General features: G+C 45.5%; 1 protein-coding gene across 1 annotated transcript in view; it reads right to left on the bottom strand.

Moving 5' to 3' along the window:
- Window positions 1–18,099, bottom strand: part of LOC144497007 (H-2 class II histocompatibility antigen, A-U alpha chain-like) — a 71,996-nt gene that overhangs the window by 35,789 nt on the left and 18,108 nt on the right. Inside the window, exons 2-3 of the mRNA XM_078217687.1 lie at window positions 17,209–17,457; window positions 6,402–6,683 (exon numbers count right to left, since the gene is read on the bottom strand). Of these exons, the coding sequence (XP_078073813.1) occupies window positions 6,402–6,683; window positions 17,209–17,457 (531 nt within the window). The remainder of the gene's footprint in view (window positions 1–6,401; window positions 6,684–17,208; window positions 17,458–18,099) is intronic.

The following is an 18,099-nucleotide window of genomic DNA, read 5'->3' as shown; positions in this document are numbered from 1 at the left end:
AATGTTGACAGTGGGGGATCCAGTGTCGGTAAATGTCTAGGGGGCGATGATTAAATCCTCTCTTGTTGAAGATAGTCATTGCCTGGCATTTGTGTGGTGCGAATGTTACCCACCACTTGTCAACCCAGGCCTGGATATTGTCCAGATCTTGCTGCATTTGAACATGGACTGCTTCAGTATCGGAGTCGTGAATGGTGCTGAACATTGTGCAATCGGCCTTATGACGGAGGGAAGGTCATTGATGAAGCAGCTGAAGATTGTTGGGCTGAGGACACTACCCTGAGGGACTCCTGCAGAGATGTCCTGGGGCTGAGATGACTGACTCCCTACAAGCACAACCATCTTCCTCCAACCAGCAGAGTGTTTGCCCCCTGATACACATTGATTTCAGTTTTGCTAGGGCTCCTTGATGCTACACTTGGTAAAATGCATTTAGGATGGGGATATTTGTGGAGCCTCCTCCTCCTCCGAGTTGTTTGACTGTCCACCACCATTCACGACAGTATGTGGAAGGACTGCAGAGCTTAGATCTGATCTGTGGGTTGTGGAATCATTTAGCCTTGTCTGCTGTTTTTGCCATTAATCATTTAGTCCTGTTTGGTTGACACCTCATTTTTAGGTATGCCTGGTGCTGCTCTCAATACTCCAAATGGGGTCTGACCAGAGCCTTATACAGCCTCGGAAGTACATCCCTGCTCTTGTATTCTAGCCCTCTCGACATGAATGCTAACATTGCATTGCCTTCCTAACTGCCGACTGAACCTGCATGTTAACCTTCAGAGAATCTTGAACAATGACTCCCAAGTCCCTTAGTGCTTCTGATTTCCTAAGCATTTTTCCATTTAGAAAATAGTCTATGCCTCCATTCCTCCTTCCAAAGTGCATAACCTCACACTTTTCCACATTGTATTCCATCTGCTACTTCTTTGGCCACTCTCCTAACCTGTCCAAGTCCTTCTGCAGCCACCCCCCCCCCTTCCTCAATACTACCTGCCTCTCTACCTATCTTTGCATCATCTGCAAACTTAGCAACGGTGCCTTCAGTTCCTTCTTGCAAATCGTTAATGTATATTGTGAAAAGTTGTGGTCCCAGCACTGACCCCTGAGGCACACCACTAGTCACCGGCTGCCATCCTGAGAAAGACCCTTTTATCCCCACTCTCTGCCTTCTGCCAGTCAACCAATCCTCTAACCATGCCAGGATCTTACCCTTAACACCATGGGCACTTAACTTATTTAACACAGTCTCCTATGCGTCACCTTGTCAAAGGCCTTCTGGAAATCTAAATAAATCACGTCCACTGGCTCTCCTTTATCTAACTTCCTTGTTACCTCCTCAAAGAACTCTAACAGATTTGTCAGACATGACCTCCCCTTGACAAAGCCGCGCTGACTCAGTCCTACTTTATCATCCACTTCCAAGTACTCTGCGATCTCATCTGAAACAATGGACTCTAAAATCTTGCCAATGACTGAAGTCAGACTAACCAGCCTATAATTTTCCATCTGCTGCCTCCCTCCCTTTTTAAACAATGGTGTTACATTCGCTACTTTCCAGTCCTCTGGTATCCTCCCTGCCTCCAGTGATTCCTGAAAGATCACCACCAATGCCCCCACAATTTCCTTTGCTATCTTTTTTAGAACCGTGGGGTGTAGTCCATCTGGTCCAGGTGATTTATCCTTCAGACCTTTCAGTTTCCCCAGAACCTTCTCCTTAGTGATGGCCACTACACTTACTTGTGCCCCGACTCTCCTGGAGCTTTTGCATCCCACTGGTGTCTTCCATCATGAAGACTGATGCAAAGTAACTATTCAGTTCCTCTGCCATTGCTTTGTTTCCTATTATTACTTCTCCAGCCTCATTTTCCAGTGGTCCAATGGCTATTTTTGCCTCTCTCTTACCTTTTATATATTGAAAAAACTCTTCCTATCTTCTTTTATATTACTAGCTAGCTTACATTCCTATTTCATCTTCTCCCCCCTTATTGTTTTTTTAATTGTCCTCTGCTCACTTTTAAAGGCTTCCCAATCCTCTGGCATCCCACTAATCCTTGCCACTTTGTATGCTTTTTCTTTTGCTTTTATGCTGTCCTTGATTTCCCTCGTCAGCCATGGATGCCTGGCCTCCCCCGAGCATGAATCTCTGTTATGCCTCATGAATAAATCTCAAAAACACCTGCCATTGCTGTTCCTCTGTCTTCCCTGCTAGGCTCCCCTTCCAATCAACTCTGGCCAGCTCCTCCCTCATGTCTTTGTTGTTACCTTTATTTAATTGTAATACCGTTACATCTGATTCTAGCTTCTCCCTCAAACTGCAGGGTAAATTCTATCATATTGTGGTCACTGCTCCCTAAGGGTTCCCTCACCTTAAGTTCCCTAATCAAATTTGCCTCATTAGAATAGATAGAATATAATATAGAATAGAATATAAAAGCAGAGATGTCTTGCTGCATCTGTACTGGGCATTGGTGAGGCCGCAGCTGGAATACTGTGTGCAGTATTGGTCCCCTTATTTGCGGAAGGATATATTGGCCTTGGAGGGAGTGCAGAGAAGGTTCACCAGGTTGATACCAGAGATGAGGGGTGTTGATTATGAGGAGAGACTGAGCAGATTGGGTTTGTACTCGTTGGAATTTAGAAGGCTGAGGGGGGATCATATACAGACCTATAAGATAATGAAGGGGCTGGATAGGGTAGAGGTGGAGAGATTCTTTCCACTTAGAAAGGAAACTAGAACCAGAGGGCACAGCCTCAAAATAAAGGGGGGTCAGTTTAGGACAGAGTTGAGGAGGAACTTCTTCTCTCAGAGGGTGGTGAATCTCTGGAATTCTCTGCCCACTCAAGTGGTGGAGGCTACCTCGTTGAATATGTTTAAATCACAGATAGATGCATTCCTGATCGATAAGGGAATTAGGGGTTATAGGGATCAGGCGGGTAAGTGGAACTGATCCACTTCAGATCAGCCATGATCTTATTGAATGGTGGGGCAGGCTCGAGGGGCTAGATGGCCTACTCCTGCTCCTATTTCTTATGTTCTTATGACACATCGCCAAATCCAGAATTGCCTGTTCCCCAGTAGGCTCTGTCACAAGCCGCTCCAAAAAAACCATCTCTTAGACATTCCACAAATTCCTTTTCTTGGGATCCACTACCTACCCGATTTTCCCAGTCCACCTGCATATTGAAGTCCCCCATGATTATTAATATTGCCTTTTTTACGTGATGCCACAGGACAATGGAAGGGCGTTAACTGAATATTTCCTATCAATCTCCACTCAGGAAAATGAGAACGTAGGTACAGAGTTCAGGTAAAGGGACTGTGAGGAACTTGCACAGTTTGACATCAGAAATGAGGAGGTATTTGAGGCTCTGATGGGCTTAAAAGTGGACAAATCCCCAGGTCTGGATGAATTGCAACCCAGGCTATATCAATTGTGGGAGGCAAGACAGGAAATTGCATGAGGCTCTGACACAAATTTTTTATTCCTCTCTGGGGAAGTGCCAGGGGACTAGAGGGTGGGCAACGTGGTTCCACGTTTTAACAAGGGTATTAGAGATGAACCATGAAATTACAGGCCAGTGAGTCTCACGTCAGTGATAGGGAAACTATTGGAAAAACTTCTGAAGGTGAGAATTAATCTCCACTTGGGAAGGCACAGGTTAACTAAGGATAGTGAGCATGGCTTTGTCAGAGGGAGGTCATGCCTAACAAATCTGATAGAATTTTTCAAAGATTTGATGGAGCGTGTGAATAAGGGAAGTGCAACTGATATAGTTTATATGAATTTTAGCAAAGCTTTCCACACGATCTCACATGGGAGACTGATTGAGAAGTTTGAAACACATGGAATTCAGGGAAATTTGGTGAGATGGATCAGAAACTGGCTTAGGGATAGGTGGTAGAAGGCTGTTTTAGTGACTGGAGGCCAGTGTTCAGTGGCATACTACAAGGTTCAGTGCTGGGACTCTTACTGTTTATTATATACACAAATAATATAGATGATCAAGTGGGGGGAATGATGAGCAAGTTTGCTGACGACACCAAGATTGGTAGGATGGTTAATAGTGAAGTCATAAGTTACAGTAAGATATCGATGGATTGGGCAGATGGGCAGAGCAGTGGCAGATGGTATTTAACCGATAAGTGTTCCTAGTGATTTTAAGGTTTCACTTTTTGTTTGGCTGTAGTTGGAGTTTTAGTTTTAGAAGGGACATGAAGCTGGAAATAAATGTCCCTGCCTGGTTTTGGAAATTCTGCTGAAGGAAAGAATCTGCTATTGGTGGTTTTGCCTAGAGTCTCCCTGGTGTTCTGGGAAGCTGTTCAGGATATACCAAGAGGACTGCTAGAACTTACAAGACTGAGCGTTTTCAATTCTCCAACCAAAGGGCTCAGTTCCAGTATCACATGAGCATTAATCTGTGCTGTGTTTACCTGTATAAAGGGTTTTGTCTTTGAAGGTTTTGGTTTGACTGGAACATTTTAGATATATTTGTTAAGGGTTATACATTATCGTACCTATTTTGTTTGTAATTGATAAAAGTTAGTGCTAATTTTATTTCCATACATGTTAACTATATTCTTAAATAAACGTTGTTTGATAAAAGTTCCCTAGTGAGTAATTTGAATCATACCTGAAGTGAAACATATCATACTTATCCGAGCCAAATTCAAGATGCAAAACTTATGATCCAGGCTGGCTCCAGAAAGCACTTTGGAGTTTCTGACCTCAACCATAACACAAGGGAGTATTTAAAGACTGGAGGACACTGGGTAGCTCAGAGGAACAGATGGATCTTGGAGTACTTATTCACAGATCCCTAAAGACAGCAGAGCAGGTAAATAGTGTTGCGAAGTTGGGTAGAGTAATTGTAGATAGGCGTTTGTAAAATGCTAGGGAGAGAGCATTGCATGGTCCCTTAAAAAGGTGGTGTTTTTCTGTGCTTAGAGAGTTAAAAAAATGCAAGTATATAGAGATACCGAAACTGAAATATTTGTATTGAAAGGCAAAGCAGCAGTGTTACCAAGGCAACAGGCTTTTGAATTTAGCACTTGGGTACCAAGGACCTATTAAATGTGAATCTGATGGATGTGAGGGCCTAGGATCAATCCTATTCTGGGAAATCATCATATGTCGTCAGATGTCTACACGGCGGCGCACGGAGAGTAGTAGTAGTAGTAGGAGGAAGGAGAGGAAAGGAGACGGATCCCTCTGTATCCCATTGTGTCGCTGCCATTGGGACAGGGCATATCCAGGGATGGTAATGGTGGTGTCTGGGGTGTTATCTGTAAGGTATGATTCTGCAAGAATGACTGTCAGGCCGTTACTTGACTATTCTGAGGCAGCTCTCCCAATTTTGGCACAAGTCCCCAGATGTTAGTAAGGAGGACTTTGCAGGGTCAATAGAGCTGGGTTTCCCATTGTCATTCCGGATGCCTAGGTCAATGCTGGGTGGTGTGTCTGGTTTCATTTTTTTATCCAATTTTCTTCAGTTATGTGATACAACTAAGTGGCTCGCTGGGCCATTTCAGGGTCAACCACACTGCTGTGGGTCTGAAGTCACATCTAGGTAAGGGTGGCAGATTTCCTTCTCCAAGGACGTTCGTGAACCAAATGGGTTTTTATGACAATCAACAATGGTCTCATTGTCATCATTAGACTTTTAATTCCAGATTATTACTTAATTCAAACTTCACCATCTGTTGTGGTGGGTTCAAACCTGGGTCCCCAGAGCATTAACCTGGGTCTCTGGATTACTAGTCCAGTGACAAACACTGTGCCACCGCCTCCCCGCACCCAATACAGAGATTATTACCTTTGATGTTCACCCAGGACAATAATCCAAACCAAATACTTCAAAGTATATAGAACATACAACACAGAAAAAATTCCCAAAATGTAATAGACACATATTGCACCTGGCCTGATACTGGCTTTTACTCTGTTGTGCTACATACATTTTCTGCAGAACACAAGGGAAGTTCAACACTGAACAGAGATTCATTGCTGACAATTACACAATCAACCACTTATTCTCATTCTCTGTAGACCAAGGTTTGATTTAGTTACAGATGTTGGAGACATTTATTGGATTCTAATTGTAAACCCAATCTAATATCCCCAATAACCATACTCACTCAACAGCCAGTTAAACTAATTACCCACTTTTGTGGTGGAAAAGCATCAATTGAGGCCTTTCAAGAATGAGACGTGGGGCAGGATTTTACGGCCTTGCTCATCCCAAAACTGTAAAATCCCACCCAAGGTCAACGGACCTCACCCGCTCCAATTCCTGTGGCGGGCAGGGCAGTAACATTCCGGCCCTGAAGCCTGACTCTTACACAGCATCTGACTATAAACCAATTCTGAAATCAGCTCCCAGATAATCAAATCCAAACTCACCCCAAAATACAGTCGCTGGCTCCTCCAGACCCTCATGTTCCACATGACAGGAATACATGTCTCCAGGACTTGGGATGAATTGCAGGTATGCGAATCTCTGGTGGGAATAATCCTTCTTTATATAATACTCTGTGATGTTGATGCCATTAGTCAGTTCTTCATTGTTTTTCCTAAACTTCATGGTGATACGTGGAGGGAAGAATCCATCAGTCAGACAGATCAATGTGTTGGGCTGTCCCCATTCTACTGAGACTTCAGGGTACATGGCAATCTGAGGGGCAACTGTGAACAGAGAAAGGACACAATTAACCAATGTGATGTAGCAGGATAAATAAAATATAACGGGTAGACTGTGCAGTGTGGAAAATATACAATGAGCGACTATAATCAATTCCTGATCGGCAGAAGACTATCAGTTCAGATCAGAAATTAGACTACTTCAACATACAGGGGAGAAATAACAAAAGAGTTTAGATTTTTAAAGCCTCTTGTCTCATCCTCACATTCCTTACAAACGATGATTTCCACCTGTTGTAAAAAGAACAAAGAAAATTATAGCACAGGAACAGGCCCTTCAGCCCTCCAAGCCTGCACCGACCATGCTGCCCGACTGAACTAAGACCCTCCTACCCTTCCAAGGACCATATCCCTCCATTCCCATCCTATTCATGTATTTGTCAAGACGCCCCATAAATGTCACTATCATATCTGCGTCCACTATATCCCCCAGCAGTGAGTTCCAGGTATCCATCACCCTGTGTAAAAAAACTTGCCTCGTACATCTCCTTTAAACCTTGTCCCTCACACCTTAAACCTGTGCCCCCCTAGTAAGTGACACTTCCACCCTGGGAAAAAGCTTCTGACTATCCACTCTGTCCATGCCCCTCATAATCTTGTAGACTTCTATCAGGTCTCCCCTCAATCTCCGTCGTTCCAGTGAGAACAAACCAAGTTTCTCCAACCTCTCTTCATAGCTACTGCCCTCCATACCATGCAACATCCTGGTAAATCTTTTCTGTACCCTCGCCAAAGCCTCCACATCCTTCTGGTAGTGTGGCGACCAGAATGGAACACTATATTCAAAGTGCAGTCTAACTAAGGTTCTATAAAGCTGCAACATGACTTGCCAATTTTTAAACTCAATACCCCGGCTGATGAAGTCAAGCATGCCGTATGCCTTCTTCACTACCTCCTCCACCTGCATTGCCACTTTCAGTGACCTGTGTACCTGTACACCCAGATCCCTTTGCCTATCAATACTCTTAAGGGTTCTGCCATTTACTGTATATTTCTTATCTGTATTAGACCTTCCAGAATGCATTACCTCATATTTGTCCGGATTAATCTCCATCTGCCATCTCTCCACCCACGTCTCCAACCGATCTATATCCTGCTGTATCCTCTGATGGTCCTCATCGCTATCCGCAAATTCACCAACCTTTGTCATCCGCAAACTTACGAATCAAACCAGTTACATTTTCCTCCAAATCATTTATATATAGTACAAACAGCAAAGGTCCCAGCACTGACCCCTGAGGAACGCCACTTGTCACAGCCCTCCATTCAGAAATGCACCCTTCCACTCCAACCTCTGTCTTCTATCACCGAGCCAGCTTTGTATCCACCTTGCCAGCTCACCTGTGATCCCATACAACTTCACCTTCTGCACCAGTCTGCCATGAGACCTTGTCAAAGGCCTTACTGAAGTCCATGTAGGCAACACCCACTGCCCTATCCTCATCAATCATCTTCATCACTTCCTCGAAAAACTCGATCAAGTTAGTGAGACACAACCTCCCCTTCACAAAACCATGTTGCTTCTTGCTAATACGTCCACTTACTTCCAAGTGGGAATAAATCCTGTCTCGAAGAATCCTCTCCAATAATTTCCCTACCACTGATGTAAGGCTCACCGGCCTGTAATTACCTGGCTTATCCTTGCTACCCTTCTTAAACAAAGGAACAACATTGGCTATTCCCCAATTCTCTGGGACCTCCCCTGAAGCCAGTGAGGATACAAAGATTTCTCTCAAGGCCCCAGCAATTTCCTCCCTTGCCTCTCTCAGTATTCTGGGGTATATTCCATCAGGCCCTGGGGACTTGTCTACTTAATGTTTCTCAAGAACATCAATATCTCCTCCTTTTTGATCTCAACATGGCTCAAACTATCCACACACCCTTTCCCAGACTCATCATCCACCAAGTCCTTCTCTTTGGTGAAGTGCAAGTGAAATTTCAGTCCTGGGCCGCTACTGAAATGGAAATCCCGATTTCCATATTGTAATCAGCTCCACACAAGCTGGAAATCTTAGGCTGGGAGATGCACGGAAGCTGTGACGCCCAGAGGGAAGCCAGCAAAACTGGCTCCACTGATGTCTCCCAGCCCACTGCGCTGCTTGAGCAGTGCAGCAGACTGGGACAATCATCCCCCTGATTGCAACTTCAATTCCTGCCTATCGCACTAACCTCTCAATCTCTTGTTAATCAAGAATCTAATTCTGCTTCCACTGCCTGGAGGAAGAATTCCAGACACACACAGCCCTCAGGAAAAAAGTTATCCTCACCTGTCTTAAATGAGTGACCCTTTATTTTTAAACAGTGATCCTTGATTCTTCGACAAGACATCCTTCCCTTCAGGAACTTAAGGACTTTGATCAAGTCACCTAAACTTTTCTAAACTCCAGCATGGCCTTTTGAACCTTTCCTGCTATTAATCTTGTAAAACTTTTCTGAACAGTTTCCAATACATGTATATCTTTCCTTAAATTAGAAAAGATACTGTCCACAATACTGTCCACCGTATTTCAGATGTGGTCTTGTGTGTGGCCTGTACAACTGAAGCATAACATGACCAGAGTACTTCATGAATTGAAATTCTTGTCATTTTTGCATCCAATTTTTCTTTTTGAAAAGTGGATTTTGGATAAATACGGTTGTTAAATGGTTTATATACATACGGAAATAGGGTTTGATCTCTGGGGTCACTGTGATAAAGACATCCCACTAAAAATAATCAATATTTTCAATATTCCCCTGAAACCTGTTCCCAGTTATAAACCCCCATGGGATCAAGGCCAGGATTCTCCAAAACACAACTAAGTGCCCAAAGAGCGGGAAACAAGAGTATTTCCCACCTGTTTTTTGGCACATACTTGCCAGAACAAATCTCCAACACTGTGATGCAGAGGCTGCAGTTTTACCGGATCACCCCACCCATCAACAGATAGCGTGAACCAGTAAAATCACGCAAGAGCCGAGAAATCAGGATCACACCTGATTTTCTCAGCTCCTGCAATCTTACCGGCACCAGATTTCCGGCGGGGTCAGCCTCTCGCCCATTTCCAGAAAGAGGTTGAATAATTATTTAAATGTATTTAAGTATTGTTTTGCATCTGTTTAGTAAGCCTGGCGCTCAATTCTCCAGGATCACTTTATGGCCTTGCAAGGGGAGGTCCTAGTTTCGGGAGCAGTTCGGAGGAGGAGGAGCAGTCTCTGGGTGAGTATAAAAACCTAACGGTAACTTCCTGTTTTCCACTTTTTCTTTCTTCAAAAGTGACGTCAGAGGGAAGCTGTGATCTGATTGGTTGATAGCAAATCTGCCCCAAATTTAAAAAAAACACAGCTAAACTCGTAAACTTAAATTAAACTAATTAATTAATTAGAGATGGCTGGTCAGGTGATGTGCTTGAGCTGCTTGATGTGGGAGCTGGCAGATCCCATTGCGAGCTACAGCGACCACATCTGCAGTAAGTGTTGGCTGCTTGAAAAACTCCGGCTCAGAGTTGATGAGCTGGAGTCTGAGCTTCAAACACTGAGGCACATCCGGGAGGGGGAGACTTACCTGGACACTGTGTTTCAGGAGGCAGCCACACCTGTCAGAGTAAATAGTTTAAATCCTGCCAGTGGCCAGGGACAGCAGGGTGTGACTGCAAGTCAGGCAGGTAAAGGGAACCAGCAGTCAGGAACTCAGGAGCCTCAGCCCTTGACCCTGTCCAACAGGTACGAGGCACTTGCTCCCTGTGTGGATGGCAAACAGGGCTGCAGGAAGGATGAGTCAGCTGACCAAGGCACCATGGTTCAGCAGGCCATTCAAGGGGAGGAAGTAAATAGGCAAGTTGTAGTTGTAGGGGATTCTATTATCAGGGGGATAGATAGTATCCTTTGTGAGCAGGATAGAGTGTCCCGCATGGTATGTTGCCTGCCCGGTGCTAGGGTGCGGGACATCTCTGACCGGCTTGAAAGGATACTGGAGAGGGAGGGGGAGGATCCAGTTGTTGTGGTCCATGTTGGTACCAACAACATAGGCAAGTCTAGGAAAGAGGACCTGTTTAGAGATTATAAAGAGCTAGGATTCAAATTAAAAAACAGGTCCTCAAGGGTCATAATCTCCGGATTACTGCCCGAGCCACGTGCAAATTGGCATAGGGAGGCAAGAATAAGGGAAGTTAACACGTGGCTGAAAGAGTGGTGTGGGAAAGAGGGGTTCTTTTTCATGGGACACTGGCATCAGTTTTGGGGCAGGGGGGACCTATACCGTTGGGATGGTCTCCACCTGGACCGAGCTGGGATCAGTGTTCTGGCGAAGAGAGTAAATGGGGTGGTCAATAGGACTTTAAACTAGAGATTGGGGGGGAAGGGAAAGTCAGGGAACCAAGAGGTGAAGGAATCAGTGGGAAGCGTAGCTGCTTAGGATTACAAAAAATCACGAAAAGACAGCACTCAGGGGAGGTTACGATAGTCCCCATCTCACAAAATATGACAGTGTCTGGAAAGGCTCAGTAAACCAAGGTCCACCACACTACGAAAACAAAAAGGGACGGTCAATAGGGAATTAAAGGTGCTATATTTAAATGCCCGCAGTGTCCGGAACAAGGTAGATGAGCTTGTGGCCCAGATTGTGACTGGCAGGTATGATGTGGTAGGCATCACAGAGACGTGGTTGCAGGGGGTTCAGGACTGGCAGTTAAACATCCAGGGATTCACAACCTATCGAAAAGACAGAGAGGTGGGTAGAGGGGGCGGGGTTGCCTTGTTAATTAGAAATGAAATTAAATCAATAGCACTAAACGACATAGGGTCAGACGATGTGGAGTCTGTGTGGGTAGAGTTGAGGAACCACAAAGGCAAAAAAACCATAATGGGAGTTATGTACAGGCCTCCTGACAGTGGTCAGGACCAGGGACACAAAATGCACCACGAAATAGAAAGGGCATGTCAGAAAGGCAAGGTCACAGTGATCATGGGGGATTTCAATATGCAGGTGGACTGGGTAAATAATGTTGCCAGTGGACCCAAAGAAAGGGAATTCATTGAATGTTTACAGGATGGCTTTTTGGAACAGCTTGTGATGGAGCCCACGAGGGAACAGGCTATTCTGGACTTAGTGTTATGTAATGAGCCAGACGTGATAAAAGATCTTAAAGTAAGGGAACACTTAGGAAGCAGTGATCATAATATGGTAGAATTCAGTCTGCAATTTGAAAGAAGGAAGGCAGAATCAGATGTGAAGGTTCTACAGTTAAATAAAGGTAATTACAGGCGCATGAGGGAGGAACTGACAAAAATCGACTGGAAGCAGAGCCTAGTGGGAAAGACAGTAGAACAGCAATGGCAGGAGTTTCTGGGAGTAATTGAGGACACAGTGCAGAGGTTCACCCCAAACAAAAGAAAGGTTATCAGAGGGGGGATTAGGCAGCCATGGCTGACAAAGGAAGTCAGGGAATGCATCAAGGCAAAAGAGAGAGCCTATAATGTGGCAAAGAGTAGTGGGAAGTCAGAAGATTGGGAAGGCTATAAAAACAAACAGAGGATAACAAAGAGAGAAATAAGGAAGGAGAGGATCAAATATGAAGGTAGGCTAGCCAGTAACATTAGGAATGATAGTAAAAGTTTCTTTAAATACATTAAAAACAAACGGGAGGCAAAAGTAGACATTGGGCCGCTCCAAAATGACGCTGGTAATCTAGTGATGGGAGACAAGGAAATAGCTGAGGAACTTAATAAGTACTTTGCGTCAGTCTTCACAGTAGAAGACATGAGTAATATCCCAACAATTCAGGAAAGTCAGGGGGCAGAGTTGAATATGGTTGCCATCACAAAGGAGAAAGTGCTAGAGAAACTAAAAGGTCTGAAAATTGATAAATCTCCGGGCCCAGATGGGCTACATCCTAGAGTTCTAAAGGAGATAGCTGAAGAAATAGTGGAGGCGTTAGTTATGATCTTTCAAAAGTCACTGGAGTCAGGGAAAGTCCCAGAGGATTGGAAAATCGCTGTTGTAACCCCACTGTTCAAGGAGGGAACAAGAAAAAAGATGGAAAATTATAGGCCAATTAGCCTAACCTCAGTTGTTGGCAAAATTCTAGAATCCATCGTTAAGGATGAGATTTCTAAATTCTTGCAAGTGCAGGGTCGGATTAGGACAAGTCAGCATGGATTTAGTAAGGGGAGGTCGTGCCTGACAAACCTGTTAGAGTTCTTTGAAGAGATAACAAATAGGTTAGACCAAGGAGAGCCAATGGATGTTATCTATCTTGACTTCCAAAAGGCCTTTGACAAGGTGCCTCACGGGAGACTGCTGAGTAAAATAAGGGCCCATGGTATTCGAGGCAAGGTACTAACATGGATTGACGATTGGCTGTCAGACAGAAGGCAGAGAGTTGGGATAAAAGGTTCTTTCTCAGAATGGCAACCAGTGACAAGTGGTGTCCCGCAGGGTTCAGTGTTGGGGCCACAGCTGTTCTCTTTATATATTAACGATCTAGATGACGGGACTGGGAGCATTCTGGCCAAGTTTGCCGATGATACAAAGATAGGTGGAGGGGCAGGTAGTATTGAGGAGGTGGGGAGGCTGCAGAAAGATTTAGACAGTTTAGGAGAGTGGTCCAAGAAGTGGCTGATGAAATTCAACGTGGGCAAGTGCGAGGTCGTACACTTTGGAAAAAAGAATAGAGGCATGGACTATTTTCTAAACGGTGACAAAATTCATAATGCTAAAGTGCAAAGGGACTTGGGAGTCCTAGTCCAGGATTCTCTAAAGGTAAACTTGCAGGTTGAGTCCGTAATTAAGAAGGCAAATGTAATGTTGTCATTTATCTCAAGAGGCTTGGAATACAAAAGCAGGGATGTACTTCTGAGGCTTTATAAAGCACTGGTTAGGCCCCATTTGGAGTACTGTGAGCAATTTTGGGCCCCACACCTCAGGAAGGACATACTGGCACTGGAGCGGGTCCAGCGGAGATTCACACGGATGATCCCAGGAATGGTAGGCCTGACATACGATGAACGTCTGAGGATTGTGGGATTGTATTCGTTGGAGTTTAGGAGGTTGAGGGGAGATCTGATAGAAACTTACAAGATAATGAACGGCTTAGATAGGATGGACGTAGGGAAGTTGTTTCCATTAACAGGGGAGACTAGGATGCGGGGGCACAGCCTTAGAATAAAAGGGAGTCACTTTAGAACAGAGATGAGGAGAAATTTCTTCAGCCAGAGTGGTGGGTCTGTGGAATTCATTGCCACAGAGGGCTGTGGAGGCCGAGACGTTGAGCGTCTTCAAGACAGAAATTGATAAATTCTTGATTTCTCGAGGAATTAAGGGCTATGGGGAGAGAGCGGGTAAATGGAGTTGAAATCAACCATGATTGAATGGTGGAGTGGACTCGATGGGCCGAATGGCCTTACTTCCGCTCCTATGTCTTATGGTCTTATGGTTCTCTCCAAGGAAAACACCTGCCCCCTATGAATGGGGATCAGTTGTGTTGCCCTCAGCGGTGGAACCAGAGGCCATTGATCTGTGAAGGGAGGAAGCGGGGATCTGCTGCTGCTCTGCAGGTAATCAGTTGGGGCGGGGCGGGGGGGGGGGGGACACTCACTACTGCTCTGCCTGTGATCAGTGGGGAGGGGGGGGTACAGTGGGGAGGGGGTACAGTGGGGAGGGGGGGGTAAGATGGGGCAGCGAAGGCTATATTTTCAGGTGGTGTGGGGCTCACGATTGGGTAGGGGGGTTCTTTGGTGCCGGCTGCAGCAACAGAGGGCTGACAGCTCTCCCTCTCTCTGTCAGGCCTCTGCTGTTGCAATTGTGCATGTGCAGTCACAGAGGTCTGCACATGCGCAATAGCTCCCACTGCTGCCTGATCAGGCTGGCTGGCAATTTAAGACCCGCCCGCCCACTCTCTCCAGTAGCTAGAAACAGTCCGGCCCATTTTTTTTTCAAGCACTATCTGCATAAGGTTGAGAGTAAAAACTCGCCCAAAAAAACACAACAGCCACTCTCCCATGTTCATGGTAGCTGGACACTTAGAACTTTTCTTGCAAAATTCCAAGCAGAGTGTCTCAAGTGTCTCATGCCAGTAATTGGTGGGGTGGGCCCTCATCCCACTGGAGGATCATAGAGGTTCACAGCATGGAAACAGGTCCTTCGGCCCAAATTGTCCATGCCGCCCAGTTTTTAACCACTAAACTAGTACCAACTGCCCACGTTTGGCCCATAATCCCTCTGTACCCATCTTAAAAAGCATTTAGACAGTTACATGGTTAAAAGACAAAATTATACCTGTCTCTACTACTGCCTCTGGCAGCTCGTTCCAGACACTGAAAAAATTGCCCCTCTGGATTCTTTTGTATCTCTCTCCTCTCACCTTAAACCTATGCCCTCTAGTTTTAGACTTGCCTATCTTTGGGAAAAGATATTGACTATCTACCTCATTATTTTATGGACCTCTATAAGATCACCCCTAAGCCTCCTCGCTCCAGGGAAAATTGTCCCAGTCTATCCAGCCTCTCCTTATAACTCAAACCATCAAGTCCCAGTAGCATCCTAGTAAATCTTTCCTGCACTCTTTCTAGTTTAATATCCTTTCTATAATAGGGTGACCAGAACTGTACACAATATTCCAAGTGTGACCGTACCGATTTCTTGTACAACTTCAAGATGTCCCAACTCCTGTATTCAATGTTCTGACCATTGAAACCAAGCATGCCAAATGCCTTCTTCACCACCCTGTTCACCTGTGACTCCATTTTCAAGGAGCTATGAACCTGTACCCATAAATCTCTTTGTTCTATAACTCTCCCCAACGCCTTACTATTAATTGAGTAAGTCCCGCCCTGGTTTGGTCTACCAAAATACATCACCACCTCGCATTTATCTAAATTAAACTCCATCTGGCATTCATCTGCCCACCGGCACAATTGATCAAGATCCCGTTGCAATCCTAGATAACCTTCTTCACTGTCCACTATACCACCAATGTTGGTGTCATCTGCAAACTGACTAACCATGCCTCCTATATTCTCATCCAAATCATTAATATAAATGACAAATCACAGTGTACTCAGCACTGATCCCTGAGGCACACTGCTGGTCACAGGCCTCAAGTTTGAAAAAAACCCTTTACAAGCATCTTATGTCATCAAGCCAATGATTCTATCTAACGAGTTAACAACATGGCAACCAGAAAATTGGCTTAGCCAAGTGGGAAGATGTCCGGAATTAAACGGACAAATCAAATATCATTGTATCGAGCTACATATTGCTGAGATAAATCTGTATTGTATTGGACTGACATGTTAACACTAAATGAAATTGAATCTAAGCTAATGAAGAGGTGTATCTTAGATAACAGAGTATAATTGTTCTGTAATTTGGCTGAGTGTATCAGATCTTTGGAGAGGTCTCATAATGCTGAACCTGGGCTATCTGACCCTGAAGGCCTCCCACAGCCACAGGATAATGTAGTGTCTATTTTGTTAGTTTTTTTGTGCTTAAATAAAGTTTGGTTATGTCTCTTGAACAGAGACTTTGCCTTTTACGAGTTTTTCAAATAGAATCTAAGTTTTTAGAAATCTGCCACCATTTTAAAAGATAAATCCCCACTACAGTCCCTAATCAGTCCTTGCCTCTCTAAACACCTGTAGATCCTCTCAGCATACCTTCTAACAACTTACCCATTAAAATGTGAGGCTCACCGGCCTGTAGTGTCCAGCAGCCCTTCTTAAACAAAGGCACAGCATTTGCCAGCTTCCAATCTTCAGGCACCTCACCTGTGGCTGTCGATGTTTCAAATATCTCTGCTTGGGGATCCACAATTTCCTTCCTAACCTCACACAAAATCCTGGGATACATTTCATCAGATCCTGGGGATTTATCTACCTTGGGGCACTTTAAGATTCCCAGCATTTCCTTCTCTGTAACATGAGGCTGGCAGCATAGCACTGAGCGGGCCACTGTGCATACACCGATCTCAGTGCGGAGAGTGGCGTATGTGTACTGACCTCTTTCCTTCCACCACCCCCAACATTCTCCCCCCCACCCCCCAAAATCGCTGGCCTTTCCCACAACCCCCCTTATTGCCAACCACCCACCCACCACTAATCGCTGGCCTGCTGGACTGCCCCTTCCAGTCGGCCCTGACCTCAGTAAGCTCTGGCCCAACATCCTTGCCAATGCCCAGTGGCAGGATGGCACTGCCCAGGGAGCACTCCCTTACCCCTGACCTCCCGGAAGGAGGAACAGAGAGCCTCAATGGTCCAGCCTTTAGTGGGGAACTGCTGTGGAACACTGGGAGTGAAACACTGGGGTGGGTCCGGTAATGGTACTGAAATGCTGCTGTCCATATTGTCTCAGCACCTGGGAGACTGGGTTGTCTCCCGGCCAGGGTGTTATTTTCTGTCGGGAGGTGAATCCATCGGGAGGAGCCGCGGGTATGAATCCAGCCCCGGCTGTGAGCCCCCGGCCCCGGGCTGCTCTCACTCTCAGCCCGCTCCGCTCCACAGCCCGGGGCTGAGGGGGGTGAACCCGGTCACTCACCTCTCGGTTCCGCGGTTCCGTTCGACAGTATCTTCCAAACATTTAAATTCTGTTTCACGATGGCGATTTGAGCTGAGATTCCCGCCTCTCCTCCCCGTATTCTGTAGCGGTTAAACTCGGGAATCCGCGCCACCTCCTTCTTCAGTTTGAAATCCATGTAGAAAACCTCATCCCCGTCCACCTCCAGATCCCAGTGTTTATCGGGAATACCGTCCTGAACAAACAGGACCATGAGATTCCGGTGTACATCTGTGTGTGAGAGAGAGAGACAGGGTTAAAACTAACAACACCTCACCCAGAGAAACTTAAACATCATCAAACACAACAAACCAACCGGAATAAACCGACTGAAACAATCATCCCAGAGCTGGAGCACCAACCAGATTAAACTCACACAATGACCACAGTCCCTCCTCTCATTAATAAATGATCCTGACTCAGGTCACCAACTCTTCACAGCTTCCACCGCCAATCGGTTATGTACCAGTCAGGGGTGAGATTCAGGTAGAAGCGGCTGAGGGACTTCACTGGTGCATTCTGGGAGAAGTCGGACCAGCAACATTTACCAAGAAGTGGGAAGCAGAAGATCTGGTGTCAAGGAGTGGTAAACCCGAAACACCACGTTAGCATTTCCCTCCCTCGCTCCTTCTCTAACCACTCAAGGCCGACCTGCTGTTCCTGCAGGAGTGTGGGATATCTCACTTCAGCAGTGACAGGCATTGGTCAAGTGTGTGGTCCCACGGATTGTCCACCTGGTCAGGTGGGAACAACTGCCGTTCTTCCAGCCTAGGCATTCTGCTGCGAGGAAGCAACTTCACCATCTCCAAAGCTAAGGAGGTGGTGGGAGGATGCCTCCACGTAGCAGATGTCACATACAGGCTGATTAATGTG

The sequence above is a fragment of the Mustelus asterias genome, chromosome 8 (assembly GCF_964213995.1).
Source record: "Mustelus asterias chromosome 8, sMusAst1.hap1.1, whole genome shotgun sequence".
Taxonomy (NCBI): Eukaryota; Metazoa; Chordata; class Chondrichthyes; order Carcharhiniformes; family Triakidae; genus Mustelus; species Mustelus asterias.
The sequence above is the reverse complement of the archived record's forward strand: the minus strand, read 5'-3'. Positions and strand labels throughout refer to the sequence as shown.